Source organism: Molothrus ater, chromosome 5 (assembly GCF_012460135.2).
Source record: "Molothrus ater isolate BHLD 08-10-18 breed brown headed cowbird chromosome 5, BPBGC_Mater_1.1, whole genome shotgun sequence".
Classification (NCBI taxonomy): domain Eukaryota; kingdom Metazoa; phylum Chordata; class Aves; order Passeriformes; family Icteridae; genus Molothrus; species Molothrus ater.
In genome coordinates, this window is record NC_050482.2 from 32162469 (window position 1) to 32179849 (window position 17381).

A 17381-nucleotide genomic window follows, 5' to 3' on the forward strand; every position below is an offset into this window, starting at 1 on the left:
CAAAACGGGGATAGTTGGAATATTTTTTTAACTTACAAGGATAAATAAAAAATGACAGGTTAAAACATTTCAGAATCAGAGAAAATTCTCGTAGGAAAAGTGCATGGTCTTTAAAATACCCAAACATACTCAAATTCAAACCAAAAAGCAACAGAAACTGATAGATTACACTCACTTCTGAAAGTAATCAGCAAAATTTAAGTATGACAAAACAGTAATTGAAAAGTTCTTTGAGAATAAGTTCATACATAGACCTGTGGTACAGAAAGGAGTCATGAAGTCAGAAGACAATTCCTTCAAAATGAAAGATTTGAGTGTGTTCTCCTCACATATGTTTAAAGCAAAAAAAAAAAAAATTAGAAGGTTACAGGAAACACTATAAAATAACAGAGGACACATTTCAAAAGACAATATTCAATTCAGACAGATAGTTCTTTATCAAGATATTTGAGATAGATTTTGAACCTGCCAATAATAATTGCTTCTGATGTGATACACAGCATCTCAACAGATCACCAAAATTTCTTGAAGTTTTCTTCTTTTATTTTCTTAACCCTTTTAAATTAAATATCATGCTGCAGATCATTGAAAATATACAAGATTAAACTCAAAATTTCAAAAATTTCTTGCTTAAATAAAATCTCTACATATTTGAATACTATGAAATCAATTAATATGGTCCTGTGTTCATACTTCCTTGAACTGGATAGTTTACAAAATAAAATAAATTGGTACATCTCACTGGGATAATTATGATAGTGAATCATTGATGAAGATATATGAGTTACATCAAGGCTAAATCCAATTCATTAGTCCTTCCTATATACTCATTATTACTGTCTTCCAAAAGGTTATGCCACTGTATTGAACATACCCTAATTTTCTCAATGTTTCTGTAACTCGGTGGAGAACAGAGTTTGTGGTAGAATTATTTTAATGTAACACAATGTTTCATTTACAGACAACTATTTTAAATTAAAAGAAGACTTAAACAAAAACCTTATTTTACTTTCTGTAACAGATAATAACTGCAGCAATTCAGACAAGGATTATCCTCTTGAGGTTTTTATGGTGCTCACAACTCCATAGTGGGACTGCAGCATGGCGGCATAAAAGACTGCAAGACAATTAATTACAAAAGAGTAATTTTTTTCTCTTCTACACCACTTATCCTGCCTAATCATCCCAACTGGGAGAGAAAAATAACCTCTTTCCTTTCAACATATGAGGAAACTGAAGCATAAGAAAGAGTTGTGCTACCCTGTCAGGAAGTGTTAACGGAGAGATGGGAACAGAGTCCTTCTGTCTTTGGCTTTATCTGACTTCATGTACCTATGGAAAAGGCTACACTTGTTTTTTATTGGAAAGGAAAACCTATAACAAGCATTTTCCTGTGTTTACATTCTAAATACAAAAAAGCAAAACAAATTTAAAAAACTCAAATCCAGCCTTGTTTTAAAACTAGACTGAGGTTCTAAACTGTCTAATAGGCATAAAAATTTTCATCTTTTAATATATTTTTCTAGAAATGAGGTCAGAACTTCCAATTATCCCCACTAAAAAATCAGGTTGTCCAAGTTAATCAAATTTGAGATCTTTTTCTTTTTCAAATTTTATGCTGTAGGGTTTTTCCTGATATTTTGAATGGAGAGTAACAAGCCATTTGGACAAGTTCAAAATAGAAATGTAAATTATTTCCTTACCTGTAATTTTATCGTCTCTATAAGAGTACCTGCTGTTCTGTTAGTGCAGTACTGATGTGTTTTCTGCCTTTGTCCCAAGCTTCAGAGATTTCTCTGGTGATTTTTCCCCACTTGCTTACCAGCTTCCACTGCTGGCATTTTGAGGAAGTGCATTCACATTTGCCTCCAGGAATACTGCCATAGCTGAGGGAATATAAGATAACTAAAAAACAAGTTAGAAAACAACAGAACCAATATCCAGGAAGGAAAAATTATTTAAAAACAATGAATCAGTCATCAACTTGAATCCCTTTGATAATTTTCCTTTCTCTTTTCATCCATTTAGAATTTCCACATGAAGAAAAGACTTTTCTGTGCTTGGAGAAATTTTGGCTTAAAAAATAGGCACTGACAGAGTAGTGGGTACCATTTCAGAGAATATAAAATTAATTTTTAGGAAATCTAATTTTAACCTTCTCCTGTATGAGTACCCATCATGCCATTAGTCCAATATAGATAAGAAAGACAAGAAAGAGAAGAAAGATGGCAGATCTGGAGGATTTCAGAAAAATCTTTGATATCTTTTCTCAAGTCCTAATAGAGCTGTGAAAAAGGAAGACATGGCTTTTCACCCAGAGGCTGAACAATAAGAAGGATTTCTCATTGCCCAGGAAAACAACACATAAAGCCTCTTTCACTAAGGTACAGCCAAGATTATAGTTTCTGATTCCCAATAGTTGTAGTCATCTTGGTCAAAGATGAAAAGAACAAGTGCTGTCAGTTTAATAAGTAAATGTTTTCTTGCTTGAGCATTATGGAGACATACAGGTGAAAGTTACAACACCTTATAACATCTCTGTACTCAGGATCATCTGGATATTATTTTTGAACTTCACAGTGAAGAGAAAATAAGTATTCTGTCAAAGCTAAAAATGAATGCTAGGAGTTTCAACTAAGAACCTACTGTGGCATTCAATTTAAAATGTCTTCCTTATAGAACATGTCCAGTTGTCTTCATATATGCATTTTCTCATTATTTTATCTAAATAGATTGTGACCTAAGACAAAGTATGAATGAATCAAAGTAGCTAATTGCAATTAGACTCTGGAATTCTAAAATCTCATGTAATGAAGGAAAGACCAAAAGGCTCAGAAGAGGTTGTAGCCTTCAAATTTCAGGAATGTAAGTACCAATAATGTGCTTTAAGGTTGCGGGAAAGAAAAATGATTCTGGCAATTTCCTGATTGACCTTCGAAAAAGTAATTGGCTTTCCAAGAAATAGGCTTCAAATTTGTCAAGTTGAGTTCTACAATAAAGTCTCCTGCTCCTTTTTTGTTCTTCATGAATGAGGAATAAAAATTATTAGCAAGTGGAATTGGAATGATGCCTTGAAGATGAGAAATTTACATTTTCCAAGGTGACTGAAAAGGTGACAAGGAATCAGGACAGAGAGATGTCAAATTTCTATAACAACTAATCTGATTTTGGAGTGCATTTGCCTGAATTAGAAACAGCATGAGCAGAGATATAGTTCTTTGGTTTTCCTTTGTCAGGAACATGGTTCTAAGCCACAAAGTTTGAACTCAGGATGAAGAAACAAGTCCTTCTGGCTGGCATCAGTAATTTATCTTACGACATTCTTCAATCTGAAGAGACAAAACTGGAGCTCTATTAAAATTCTCAGATCTATTACTACTGAATTTGTAGATGCACGTTGATTTGACACAATGCTGTGTTTCCTTGAGAACCCATTCTTCTTCATAAACTGGAGACAAACTTTGGTTGGTCTTGCCAACATAATTTTACAGGTTTCATCATACAAATAAGCCCTGGTGGACGGGATATTTGGTAGCTTCAGCCAGAATCTGCACTTCAGAGTTCTATGGCATTTATCATTGCAGATATGGAAGGTGATGGATGATAATCAGGACTGTAAGATCTACGAAGGGATCATCTGTATATTCTAATAATGCCGCAGAAGAAAGCTCAGAGTCCATTTTATAGAACATGAAAAGTCCTTTGGAGTATTTTCTCTATACACAGCCGTAATAACTTTCCTGAAATTGACTTGGTGTTCACCAGGGTGGTAGAAGAGTAAACTAAAAGTCATAAAAAAAAATGTGCAATTTTGAAATTCTCATGGAAATTAACTCTATGCTGGTTACTTTCTTTCTTAATTTAGCCATAGGCAGCAATCTTCCATTTATTCCTACCTGAGTTTTTTCTTTGTTTAGAAGAGTTTTCACAAAGGATAGGACTATCTTCATTATTCTTAGGGAGAAATATTTAAGATTTACAACCATGCTTACTTTGCTATGCAATGGAACAATGTCTGAGTAATCTGATTTCAATTGGTTTGAGAGTTGTTCACTCCTCCAACTCTGTGACTCTGTAGGCTCAGAATGCTCTGTATGTCTGATTCTCCACTTCATAGTGATTATTATTCATTTCCTTCCCTATAAGAAGGCAGAAAAGCAGAGCTGCGCCAAGGGGGTGTTTCTGATGTTTTCTATAATTAGTCCTAATGAGTAAGGAAAGAAAACTATGTTGTTTTGAAGAAATGAAAGCATTACCTTTTGAACAATTGAGGGCCAGCCTCATACATTTCTGCAACTTAGCAGTGATGTAGAGTTTGTGAAGCCTGAGCCCAATACCCAGGGAAAGAGGAAAAAATTCTGCCTGAAGCTATTTAGGCAGCAGATCATGTGAGGTTTCAGAATACCCTGGTCTCTCTGACCAGAAATATATCATTTCTGACTTTCAGAAATGATCCAAAGAAGCCCCTACAGGCTGAAAAGGAGGGCAAGACAAAAAGAAGCACTAGTCTTAGAGCATGCCAGCATGACTCACATGATACTGGCATTTGAATATCATCTTGTACAGTAATTTCTGAGATATTAGAACCTGACAAAATTTTTCCAAGAAAATTTAAAAGGACTGCTAGATATTCAAAGAGCCCTTTTTGCACAGCTGTGAATGGCAAAGAGACTGGCAGGATGAAGCTGCAAATGGAAGTGGAAACACCTTTGATTTTGGTGTCAGGACTTTGGAAAAGTGGAAATTCATGGGGTGAATGAATTGAAGAAAACCAGTCATTAACAAACGGCCTTAAGTACTTGTTCTTATTTTCCACCACAGAGGCAGAAAATTATTTTTCAGACATGAGGTCAATATCTCAAACATGCCAGCAAAGGACAAAGGAGAAGAATAAAAAAATTAAATCACAAGTTGAATTTTTTGGGACAAAGGCAGAAAACATCTTGGCTGGACAGATTAATTAGAGAATTTGCACATGGAAAGAAGTAATGGTTGCAAAAATCACTGGTTAGTAATTAATGGCATGCAGTTGAAATCTAATTGCATTTTTCTTTAAATATTGAATAGTTTGCTTTGATTGCAGCATAATTCTGTCAATGTTCAGGTTCTGGAGAAGCTAAAATGGTGCCTTACAATGCATCCTAGCTGCAATCTTACCTTCAGAAAAACTATTCCCTGACAAAAATGCATAAACTACAGCTTATACTACTATGCTGTGGGTGTGATGAAGGGATTGCAAAACATTTCATTTTTCATTATTTCTACAGTGTGTCTACAAACAAAAAAAATTATATTGCCTCTTATGAATAGCTTGAGACCATACTCAGTGCATTCACAGGGAGATATAGCAAGGTAATTTATAATCAGGCTCCATCTTTTCAAAAGACCTGTACCTGTGAATATTGCCTTTAATCTATTCTCTCTTTTGATGTTACTCACTTTCATTCTTCATTTCAGTATCCATAGGACTCAAACTCAGAACAGAGCTAAACAAAATTTGAAACTGAAAATGTCATGGGATTTGAATGCTTGGATTATCCTCACTCACCCAACAAGTTTTACTGACCTTTCAGTCTATTATTTGCTTATTGCATTTCACACCACAACACTTCTTCCTTTAATCCTTTATTCCATAATTGCTCTTTTGCAGACATTTCAGAGTAGGTTTGCTTCTGGGGAAAGGACGATGACATGTCTAGATTTCTGTGACCACAAAGGAACATCAGCAAGGCCTAGATTCCTGCCAAATGGAGACTCACAACTTTACTTAGGGTAGAACTAGGCACACCAACTTCACATTAAAGAAGCAAATTTGGTATATAAAAGCTATTGTTAGGAAAATCAGTAAATTGCATAGCCCTGAATACTGATGACTCCTTTTAACATGTGTTGGCTGGCATGATAACTATTTCCTTCAAAATGTCCAAGTGTCCTAAAAGATTAGTGTTTAGGTGCCCTACAAAAAATACAAAGCTTCAAAAGGAAAGAACTGCGGTGCTAGATCAAAACAATAATTACTGATTAATACAAAAGTCCAGTTTGACCCTAGAAAATGTCATCCTATTTCCACTACCAGCTTACTTGTCCCCTAAAACTTGTATTTATTCTTAGAAAATATGTGCTTGCCACTTATTGCTATTTTAATGACAGATTAGATACAGTGGTCTCTGAGTTAGCAAAGAGAAACATGCTGAGACAGCTGCAAATTTCTCCTAGTGATAGATTAGCCAAAGGCATGGAAAGAAATACCATAGCAACAAAGAGGCTGTCACAAGTGCAATCAGTCTTTTCCATGGGTAATATTTTGCTACAGTTTGTGCACTCACTTATATTGTAATCATATCATTTTTATGAACCTCCAGGTATTGCTGGTCACTGTATATATGTACATTATACCAATAAATCTTCATTTTAAATTAAAGAAGGAGATGAGGAGTCTATACAGAGGCTCTGAAGTGAGGCAGAGGAGCAAAGTAGTTTTACAGTGAGGTGGTTTCTTCAATTATAAAACCCCTTACATAATAGTAGAAAAAGTACTTCCTGTACCTGACACATGGCAGATCATTCATCTATCTTATAGTTATTTCACATTTCTCAGTGGTCAAATTTTTTTATGTCATGTAAGTTAGTAGCATTTTTACTCTGTAAAACATGTCATGTGAGAAATACACTGCTTTCTTAGCAGTCACTGAGCACAACTACCATACATTCTGCCTACCAGAAACATCCTGGAATAGCCTACACATTGTATTTAGATGATGAATTTCTGCTTTTTCTAATTCCATATCATTACTACTGCTGTTTCTGAAAAACCCAGAGGAGGAAGAGGAACAAAGACATGAAGAAGGAAGCAACCACATTTTTAACTTTGGCAGAAAAAACAGTAACACTTAAAGAACCTATGGATCTGTTGCTTGTCTGAACTACAGACCAACAACTAACATTGCTGCATTGCTAACATTAGGTAAGGCTCAGTTACAAGAAAAATGCCATTCTCCTTTCATATCCAGGGACACATTTTAGCTCTCTTGTATTTTATTATTATTATTATTATTATTATTATTATTATTATTATTATTATTATTATTATTATTATTATTATGTCTTACTCAAGCAGCAGTTATTACAGCACTGATAGCAGTTGAGTCACCACTTTATGCTGCCTCTTGATACTTGGAATCTGAGTAGCCCACCAAAATATAAAGGTACCAGACAAGGGTCCTTCCATTCCTCATGCTGAAAGGGTTATGAACAGCATACTTTATAAATTGAAACATAAATAAAATTACTGTCTCCCCTTTCATCAGCTGTAATTAATTTAGAAACAACTCAGCATCTGCAATTGAGAAAGAGGTGATAGACTAAAAATGTAAGCAGCATTTATAAATAGTAACAAAACTGCATTGATTGAGAGCAGTGGGATGCATATACTGAACACAATTTGGCTTCAAATGAAGCCAGTTGGTGTGTTCAGACAGTAAATTTTCTATTTTTCCAAGGATCTTATTCAATTTTGAGTTTTCTTTAAATTCTGGAAGCCATAATGTAAAATTAGATAAATTGGAATATTTCAAATAACTGAGCTCAGGCTATCTCCTATATTGTTTTTGAAGGTATAGATGCTCTCAGTATGAGTATGGATTTCTCAGCATCCTGGCAATATATCTGTTCTTTTCACACTAGTCGTCTGTCTTTGGTATTGATTTGGAATTCAGATTTGAATTTGGAATGTAGATAAATATACTCACTATGGATTTATTTTTGGATCTGTAATATTTCTCTTTTATTTCTCTCTGCCCTTGTAATATTTATTTTATTTTATTGCAGTACTCTATTTCTGCTATTGGTTTGGCATATAGTTACATAGTAATATACTAGGTATTGATTTCTTTCTGTTCTGCAGTTTGCTTTCCTCCACATTCCAGTTCCTTCAACCCTTCTTAAAAGTGGAGGGCCTCAGCTATTCCAGAAGCTGAATGCTCATTTCCAAACCATAGCCCTTAATAACCTGACTGAAAATACTTCTTTCCCTTGTTTATAGGAAAACGTTACTCACTTTCAATTTCTAGAGATTTTCAGGGGTTAATAATCAATATTGACTATGTATCTGATTTTTCCATTGTTTTTAATTTATATTATTAGTATTAGTATTACACCAACAATTCTAAAACAGGAACTGTTGCCAATTTTTAGTGAGTAGTAGATACTGGACATGTTGCTCATCATCGTATGAGTCACTAATTTAGCTCACTGCTGTGTACCTTCAGAATATGAGCATTTTTAAAATATTATATTATATTATATTATATTATATTATATTATATTATATTATATTATATTATATTATATTATATTATATTATATTATATTATATTATATTATATTATATTATACTATATTATATTGCATTTGATAGGGGTCAAAGTCCACAGCTTCCCAAACTGACAAAGAATGAATGGGCCTTTATGGTCATCTTCCTGCTGAAAACCACATCAAAGTGACTAAATTATCTAAGCTAGCTGCTTCTTATTCAACATTAAATATCTAAACATTAGCAGCTAAGTTAGTCATGATAGTTTTCCTCTAGATTATTTGAGAAACATAAGCACCACCAGAAGACAATTTATCAGACTTAGAACAAAATCAACTGTCCTCTGGAAGTGAACAACTCTATCTAAAAGTAAAAAGACAGTCTAGAGCTTGGGCTGGTTATCTCACTCTAGAGAGTCCTAACCCAAGCAAAGTCCAGTAAATTCTACCCCACATAATTTAACCACAGTTTAATGTTAAACTATGCCTCATTCCACAGGCAGTTCTACCAAATAAAATGAAAAGACTGAGGACAAGGTAGCATTTCATTACTATGCAATGAAATTGTTCGACACTGCACCAGGGAGGGTTTGGACTGAACACCCAGAAGGTTTTCTTGACCAAGACAATTGTCAAACATTGGAAGAGGCTTCCTAAAGAGGTGTCCAAGCCTATCAGTGTTTCAGAGACATTTAGACAATGTTATGATTTACATGTTTTAATTTGATGAGCCCTGAATTGTTCAGGTAGCCAGATGTGATGATCAGTGTATGTCCCTTTCAACTGAAATAGCTTGTTTTTTTCTATACTTTTTCTCATGAAAAATACCATTGCATACTTTTCTATATGTTTATAAAATATCAGTCTGGGAACACTCTCGCACTGCCTGGAGCAAGTACACACTTCTTCAGTCATGTTCCACTTCCAGAATCTCAAGATGAGACCCAGCATACACCACTTTACCTTGTTCTTTTTCTCTAAATTCTGCAGGAAAGGCACACAGGTTTATGAGCTGCCCAGGAGCCATGACATGTTCCAAGCTATTCCCAGGGTGGTTGCCTGGAGAACTGGGACCCCAGGAGGCACTGGAGCACTTTATGTAAAGCCTACCTGTATCACAAAGGTAGCAGGCAATGTGCTCTTTTTAAAAGTACAAATAAAGCCTGGCATCTAGATCTGCCCAGGGAAAAGCCCTATCCAGAGACAGACCTCTGATGTGGAATATACCCTATAACTAAGAGAAATATTTAATTCTTTCTCTTCAGCTTTTATCTGACTGCAAAATGTTAGTTTTCACTCTTTGTAAAGAGCTTGTCTGTTTGATATAAAATCAGAGAATTTTTAAAATGTCATTCTCAGTTTTATACGTAATAACAGTATATTTTTCAGCTGATGGGAAAATTTCTTTTTTTAATACAGACCCTTTCCTGTATTGCAAGAAGAGAAAGGAAACACAAAAAAAAAAAAAAGAAAGAAAACAAGAAGGAGAACTTCTGGAACTAGAATAATTATATTAGAAAGAGGCTGTAGAAGAAAGAGTACTGCAAATGTAAAAAACAAAAAAAAGGATTTTTCACTTTTTTGAAACTCTTTTCTCATCATTTAGAGAGGGTAATGTGACAAAAATTTTGTGTTTATGTATCAAAAATTGAGACTTGCCATGTGGGGGAAAAATGCAATAGTTTCCTTTCACAACAGTTTCTTAGCCTGGAGGAGGATGCCCAAGTGTGCCTGGTAAAATTGCAGCTATGGTCATAATCCTGGCATAATTCTCCTAATGTATTAATGAACATCCTCTTTTGTTTTGGTATTATGACTGGGAACACAAGCCCATATTTCTTTATATGGTGTAGAAAAATTTACTGATTTACCTAAGTTGTCAGTGTCTTTTTCTCCCTTCCTCTCCTGCAGGCTACATAGCCTCAAAATAGTCAGTACTCATCTTATTCATACACATTTTTCCCCATATTCAGTTCTTTTCTATGGTTAATTCTTAATATCAACCTTTCCCCACTAATATGTAAACAGATTAGGAAAATAATACCCAGGTTTTCATTCTAAAGGTAAATAATTTCCAAATTTGATTTCTTAACGTTTGAATTCTGAGTACTTCTAATTCATTATTCTTGTATGACCTTATTAGATCTACATAATTGAACAAAATACAAAACCTCAAGTAGACCACATTTTTAAAAATCAATTAGTTTTCTGCCATTTTTTATCTGGCCTGTTTTGCTTAGTGACTAATACCATAACTATTAGGAAGTCAGTATCATAATTTTTTACAATAGTGAGATTATATAAACAAACAGAGGTGGACATTCAAAATACCTCCTTCCTCCACTGTTCTTATTTCTAACATAGAGGTTAACTATTAACAACTCATGATGTGGAAATGTAGGTGCTACTTTTCAATTTGGTATCCTGTAGAAGACAGTACTTCAGCTGGTAATTGGGTCAGGATTTTGGCACATGAAGAAGGCAAACTTACAGAAAATGTTTGGAGGTGAAGATAAACTTTTTTTTGGCCTTTCAGGAAAGCCTTGAGAAGGTTTTTCTGTAATTTACTTAAATCACCCAAGTTATTTAGTTCCCTTTATTTCTTTACGCTTTTACATTACACATGATAATCACATATAGGTTATTTCATTTGACAATCAGAAACTTATTATTCATAACTTCTTAATATTGGCTCTCTGTACAGTTATTTTTTATTTTTCTCAAAAGAAAAGGGGGAGAATTTTGGAAAAAAAAGAGCAATTTAGAATTTTTTCCTTTTATTTCTATAGACCTTGGGGAGCAGAAAGAGGAGCTACAAAAATATGGTAGTGACTACATATAAGGGAAAATTACTTGCCCTTTGATAATAAGCTACTCTGTTAACACAAAGAACCACACATAATTCCAATAGCAATATGTATTTTACTGGCCATCAGAATGATGTCTCTTAAAATCACAGGTCACTGATTCTGAAAGAGAGACCTTCCTTCACCTGTCACTGACCTGGTTTCAATGACTTAGGGAAACTTGCAGTCAGAATTTGAATTGAAGTTTGCTATTGTCTTAGAATAGCCTTGCAGCTCTGTGGGAAATGAAAGGAAAAGGAGGAAAACATAGAGCATCTGGACAAACTGGAAGGCAGGACAAATAGGGGGGATTTAAGGTGACTAGTGTTTCCCTTTCCAGTGGTGCTAGGTCTGTAAGCAAGTTATGGTGGCCATCGTACTGAATCAGCGTTCATGATAGCATATATAGAAAAGGACTGGCTTTTCCAAAGCATCATTATGGAAGAGCTATGAAATGAGTCCTGAGGATTGCCCCCACCATGGAGAACAAGAAAGTTCCAGCTGCTGCAAAGACACAAACCTAAAAGTCTAACAACAACAAAGGCATAAGCTCCTGGGGACAGGAGCCTTGGGCTTATTTAGATCCCTAACAGCAGAAAAACTTCATCACCTCAACCAATGCAGAGAAACCTATAGTCTGACAAAGAAGAATAAATCTGTGAAGAATAAATCTCATCAAAGCAATCATAATGGTTTTTTCCCCTTTTTGTAACCTCTTTTTTTCCAGGAGAAATATAATTCAGGTCCACATTTTTACTTACGATTCGTTAAACTCTCTCAATACATAGAAAATGGCAAGTATTCTGTAACACTAATAGTGTTGCGTAGTAGTAACTAGGAAAAATTTCAAAACACACACATTTCTATTTCTATTTCTATTTCTGTTTATGCTTATGCTTATATATTATATATTTATATTTATATTTATATATTTATATATTTATATATTATATATTTTTATTTCTTTAGCATCAATCTGGTTCCTTTTTGATTATATTCTATATGCACATATATTTTACATGCATATAATCAGATTTGCATTGGCATTTATAAAGTTAAGTGTGGGCAGCATTCCAGCAAGGTTGTTTTCAGAAGAAACACATCTAAAAGTGGCTTCAGGAAGGGAACTTTAAAGCAAACATTTTGGAAGCATCCTTCCTTCAAAGAATGTCAAAATGTTTTGGAGACTTATAAATACAGAAACTGAAACATAGAGTACTCTGTGGAACAGAAGAACTATAATTCAGTCAGTACATGCTTTATTTCACCACAACCAATGTGTACCAGAAATTTAGTGCCTATGTAAGGAATATTTCAGTAAAATTACATAGATGCTCAAACACCTGTTTAGAGTAAACACCAACCTAGCATGTTATGGCCTGACACTACAAACTATTAAGTACACAAAAGAAAAATCAGTCATGAGTACACGTCCTGGGGTGCAGGGAGGAAGGTGTTTATACTTAAACACATGCATATGTGTCTTCAGAGTACATTTTCATTTTTTGTATGCTGATGAAGAATTGTGTTGACCCTGACAAGATACAATGCCGTAATTTTAGGAAGTTTGTGCGTTTAATGCTTATCTAAAAATTTGTTTTTCTTCTGTTTCTGTTACCCACTAAAATGCAAAGTTGACAGCATGTTTACTTGTTTGTCAGACATTGTATATGAGCTTATATATTTCTGTTAATATAAATTTTAACCAATAATATGAAAAGTGTAAAGTGGAGGAAAGGAACTCCCTGAAAATCTGTCAAATTTTTTTAGTAAATCACGGTTATACAAGATGGAAAAAAACAGATCATCCTGTAATGACACCTCAAATGCTTACCATGCTCAGTGCTTTCTATGTAGAAATGTGGTAATTCCATGTCACTGAAAAATATGCTGGTTTGATACCCTTTGAATGAAGAGGTTAGAAAAGTGTACAGACACAGTGTGAACAGATTTCAGAGAGAAATATATATTAGATTATAATGCATTTGATCATTACTGTTAGTTGAAGGGATCAACTCTACTATCTCCAGTGCTTACCTGAGAAGGTCTGGACACAGCTTACTATGTTCAAACAATTGAAAAGTATGCTGAGAAAAATGTGAGGGACCAGGAAGTCCAATCCCAGTACAACTCTCTTCCCATGCTTCTTTAGTCTTCTCAACTTAGGTCTTCTTTGTGCACCCAATTTCCTGTGCACCTTTCTTTTTTTTTACTTGTTGGTAACATGTCAGGTTGGTATCATACCTACCCTAGTTGTTTTCACTTTATTCCCAGAGGAACAGCTCCATCCCTTACGATCTGGAAGAACTTTACATTCCTCCCCTTCAAGACATGGTTGCATGTGGCACCACCATTTCTGCTCCACTATTGAAGCTACAAAAGAAAACAAATGTATTTGTGTTTTATGGAAATGGAAACTTTAAGATGTCATTATGCTGCAACATTTCTTTTATTTTCCAGGAAAATATGAGAAACTTGTTGACTGACAGCCAGTCTGTGATTTTCAGCCACCTCAGAACCTTCAGAAGAAATTAGGTTTCCAATTTGCAAAAGGTGCTAAGTGCTTCAAAGTCAATTTCTTCACAGCATTTCTTCCCAACTTCATTTTTATCTTGCTCAGCCAGATTTCAAAGTCTTAAGTAGAATCTCTTCTTTTGCTTGGTCTAGAATATAGCCTAGCATAGCTTGATTAAATTTATTCCCCAGTGATGACATATTTACAGCTTCTCTGACAACCAACAACATATCAACATTAAAGAGATCATGTAAAGGGTGAATCCTGCCACTCTCTCAGAAAAAGAGATGTGAAAAATTATCTAGTATTTTCCAAAATAAAACATAGGAGCCTGTACCAAAATTGCTAAGTAAGACACTAATATTGCACTGTGAATAGGAATAACAGTGTAGGTCTAAAAAGATGAAAAACTGACAGAACTGTGTTCATTTGTTTGCTGGTTTCTTTCCAGTGAGATAAATATATAAAGATGTAATACTGTAGTACATGAAAATTATATGCTTATGTAGGTTTTGCATAAATACTTTTAATTAAGTGAATTTCATACAATTCCAAAAGTCCTCTTTTTAGTTAGATCAAATTTAGCCTCTCAAGAGGCCTCTTTCTCTGGCATAATAATTTTGTTTAGCATTTTCAACGAAGCAATAGCAAATAATTAATTTTTCCATCTTTCTCCCATTCACCTTGGACACTTCCTTCAAAATGCAGAAGATTTCCTACTTATTTTAAATAGTTAACTGTAATGGAGTGGGTCTCATTAATGATCTTAAGCCAGCAAAATTCCCAGGAACACAAAGAAAAGAAGCAATAGAAGGAGTCGCACCATCAACACAAGAAGGAGCTGCCCGGGTGGTACCTGCTACCTGCCCAGGGAAGCAGGAACACTTCACTGTCTGTGATCTTTCTTCTATCTTATTCTTATTGCAGCATCTGTGAAGCGCCACCACTTCACAGGTCCCAGTTTTAACATGGTGAGCTGTGAAAATAAGAAGATGAACAATTTGATATCTTTGAGAAGTAACATCATATTGTTTCATTTGGATTTTTTTAATTAGAAATGCATTAAACTCAGCTCTGTAAGGCAATCTGCCATACATGAAATGAGAGCTGCAATGTAATTAACACTCGAATGGAGAGTTGATCTCTTTTCCAAAAATAGTATAACTATTTCAGGCAGAAAACACTGGCTAAAGAAGAACAGTTGGATGAGGCTCCATGTGGGCCTGTACCAATGAAGCGGGAAGCAGAAACATAAATTTAATCTAGAAACTACATTAATTTTTGGACTCCCATAAAGAGCTGTGTACCTCTAGCAATATTATTTTTTTTCTTTTTCCCTATGGCAAAAACTTTAAAATGAAAGTATATCAATGCCAAAGTACCCATACAGGCATATGTTTTCACAATCCATGTCTCCAGACTTTATGCCCAGAAGAGACTTCGACATGGTATTCCAAAACCTTCCTACAGGCAGACAGAGAACAACTGGCAGGATACAGAGAAAACACTCAAACAAAATTCAGAAATAAAATCTACTAAGGAATCACCCTTTAAATTTTTCTGCCTGGCACTGCAAAGTTAGTTTGGGAACATGGGGACCCAAATCTTTCAAACAAGGGAGGCAACAGGACAATCCTCATTATTCCATATCTGTACCTATCATTTCCATTCATGCTGCTCTAACTGAGTCCAATAAGAGGAGCAATCTGGTAAGAGGAGAGCTACCAAAACACCCTTTCTGGTTCATCAGCCAGTTACCAAAGGATCTGGAGTTTGGAAATGTTTTAACTAAACTTTCAGCAGTTGCTTATACAAGGCCAGATATTCCTGAGGATAGCTCATTACGATCAGAAGAAAGAGAGAAAAAAATCTGAACTTTAGCTGATATTGACCTACAACCTTGTATGGGCAGGAATACTAGTTATGTGAAGCAATATGTGTCCCTTAGTTCTGCAGCTATTTGATTTTTTGTGTGCTTTATGCAAAGCTTCTGTACTGAATACTTCAGCAATCTTTAATATCTCTAATGTCAAACAATAAACAAGAGCTTCTACAAGGAAAAAGCCCTAAGAACAGGAGACCAACACTGATGTCTAGATTCACCCCATTGTCATTTCACAGTGTCAGCACCTAAAAGGCCTGAGGAAGGAACAAAACTTGATGTAGGCTACATACCCCGTGAATTTCTAGAGGCAAAACCCACAGATAGCAATTACACTCTGGATCTTCATCAAAAAAACATAAACTGCTAAACATTTCATTGGGGAATTATGCATTTTTCAGTATAACAAATTCCAGTGAACAGTCTGTGGTCTTTGTCACCACTCAATGTATTGTACCATGTCAGGTTTGATTATACTCAACCACATCATGCTGTGCTACAGCTGAAATTATATAACACAATGCAAGCAATTGACCCATGATCCATCATATTTTGATATGCTGAAATGTTACATTTAAATCAAAAATCTAGGAGGAAAAAAATCTCTTTATACACAAACACTGATTTTCTTCACTTTATACTGTAATTTTTAATTCAGTAGAGGATGAGGAAAGTAATTCATACTATCTGTCTGAACTTTGCAATCTCTGTTATTTTATACCTTTAATGACATTGAGCAAATATTTTTACAGCTACTAGCACAGGCTGCCCAAAAAATTACTTTTAATTATTTTCCAAACAATTCCACTGGTATATATGCCAATAAAGCAATTTAAATAAATACATTCATTTTTTTCATAATAAAATGCTTGTAAAGTTCTTTATTTGTGAATAAGAAAAAAAATTATCCTAGGATATATTGGGCACGTATAATATATAGTAGAACAAACATATCCCACTTTTGCAGATTCACATTATCTTTAATTTTGATAGGAGTTACATATCTTATATCCACTTACCCTAACACAAATTCACTAAATTTCATTTTATGAAAGGTACATAAAAAACCCTAGACACCGAATCTACAAAAGAAAGTAAATTTAGTGGTAGGATAAGAACTTCAAACCACTTACTTTTTTCACTATATTAGTTTTAATTTGTATTCTGTATATCACTCATCCTGAAATTTTGTGTCCTCACTCTCTTATCATATAACTTTATACTGCTTTACTGTGTCTACACAAAAGCCGTAATATAACCACTAAGGGAAAACAAAGTACCATGTACAAAATTAGCCATCAGGAATGGAAACCAGTTAAAAGAGATATTGTAAAATTCTGTGAGCAAAGTTTTCACACAGAGACAAAAAACTTTGAATGCCTCCTTTGTAGTAATAAGCATTGTAAGACTTCTGGAAAAAGAGTGCAATGAAATGAAGCATTCATATTCATGTACAATAAAGAAAAGCATTTCAAAGGGTCAAAATATATATGAAAAATGGAAGAGAACAAAAAAAAACCACATACTATCAATAGTATTTGGGGGATCTTTAATAAAGATGCCTTGAAATTTTCTGGGAATAAAGCAAAAACATCTTAGAAAAATATACAAAGACATTTCAAACATTGAGAAATCTTAGCTAACCATCCTCTAGTTTCTATTTGCCATCTAGAAAATGCCATGAAAATTCTTTGAGAGGAAAAGTAGGGATTTCAGGTCCTTATGCTATCAAATAATTAAGCTCCAGTGCAGCAAGTACAGGTTCTGTCATATCCATGTGAAATTAAAGCTTCTATACAGTAGATAAAGAATTCCCCACAATCTAAAA

General features: G+C 34.5%; 1 protein-coding gene across 2 annotated transcripts in view; it reads right to left on the reverse strand.

Annotated features, from left to right (window-relative positions):
* The window catches only part of TAFA2 (TAFA chemokine like family member 2), a 181553-nt gene that overhangs the window by 8974 nt on the left and 155198 nt on the right, over positions 1-17381 (reverse strand). For both annotated transcript variants that reach the window (XR_004981791.2, XM_036400397.2), the window contains exons 3-4: positions 14495-14647; positions 13405-13529 (exon numbers count right to left, since the gene is read on the reverse strand). Coding sequence is in view for 1 of the 2 variants with exons in the window: in XM_036400397.2 (XP_036256290.1) it covers positions 13405-13529; positions 14495-14647 (278 nt within the window). In the remaining variant the exon portion in view is untranslated. The remainder of the gene's footprint in view (positions 1-13404; positions 13530-14494; positions 14648-17381) is intronic.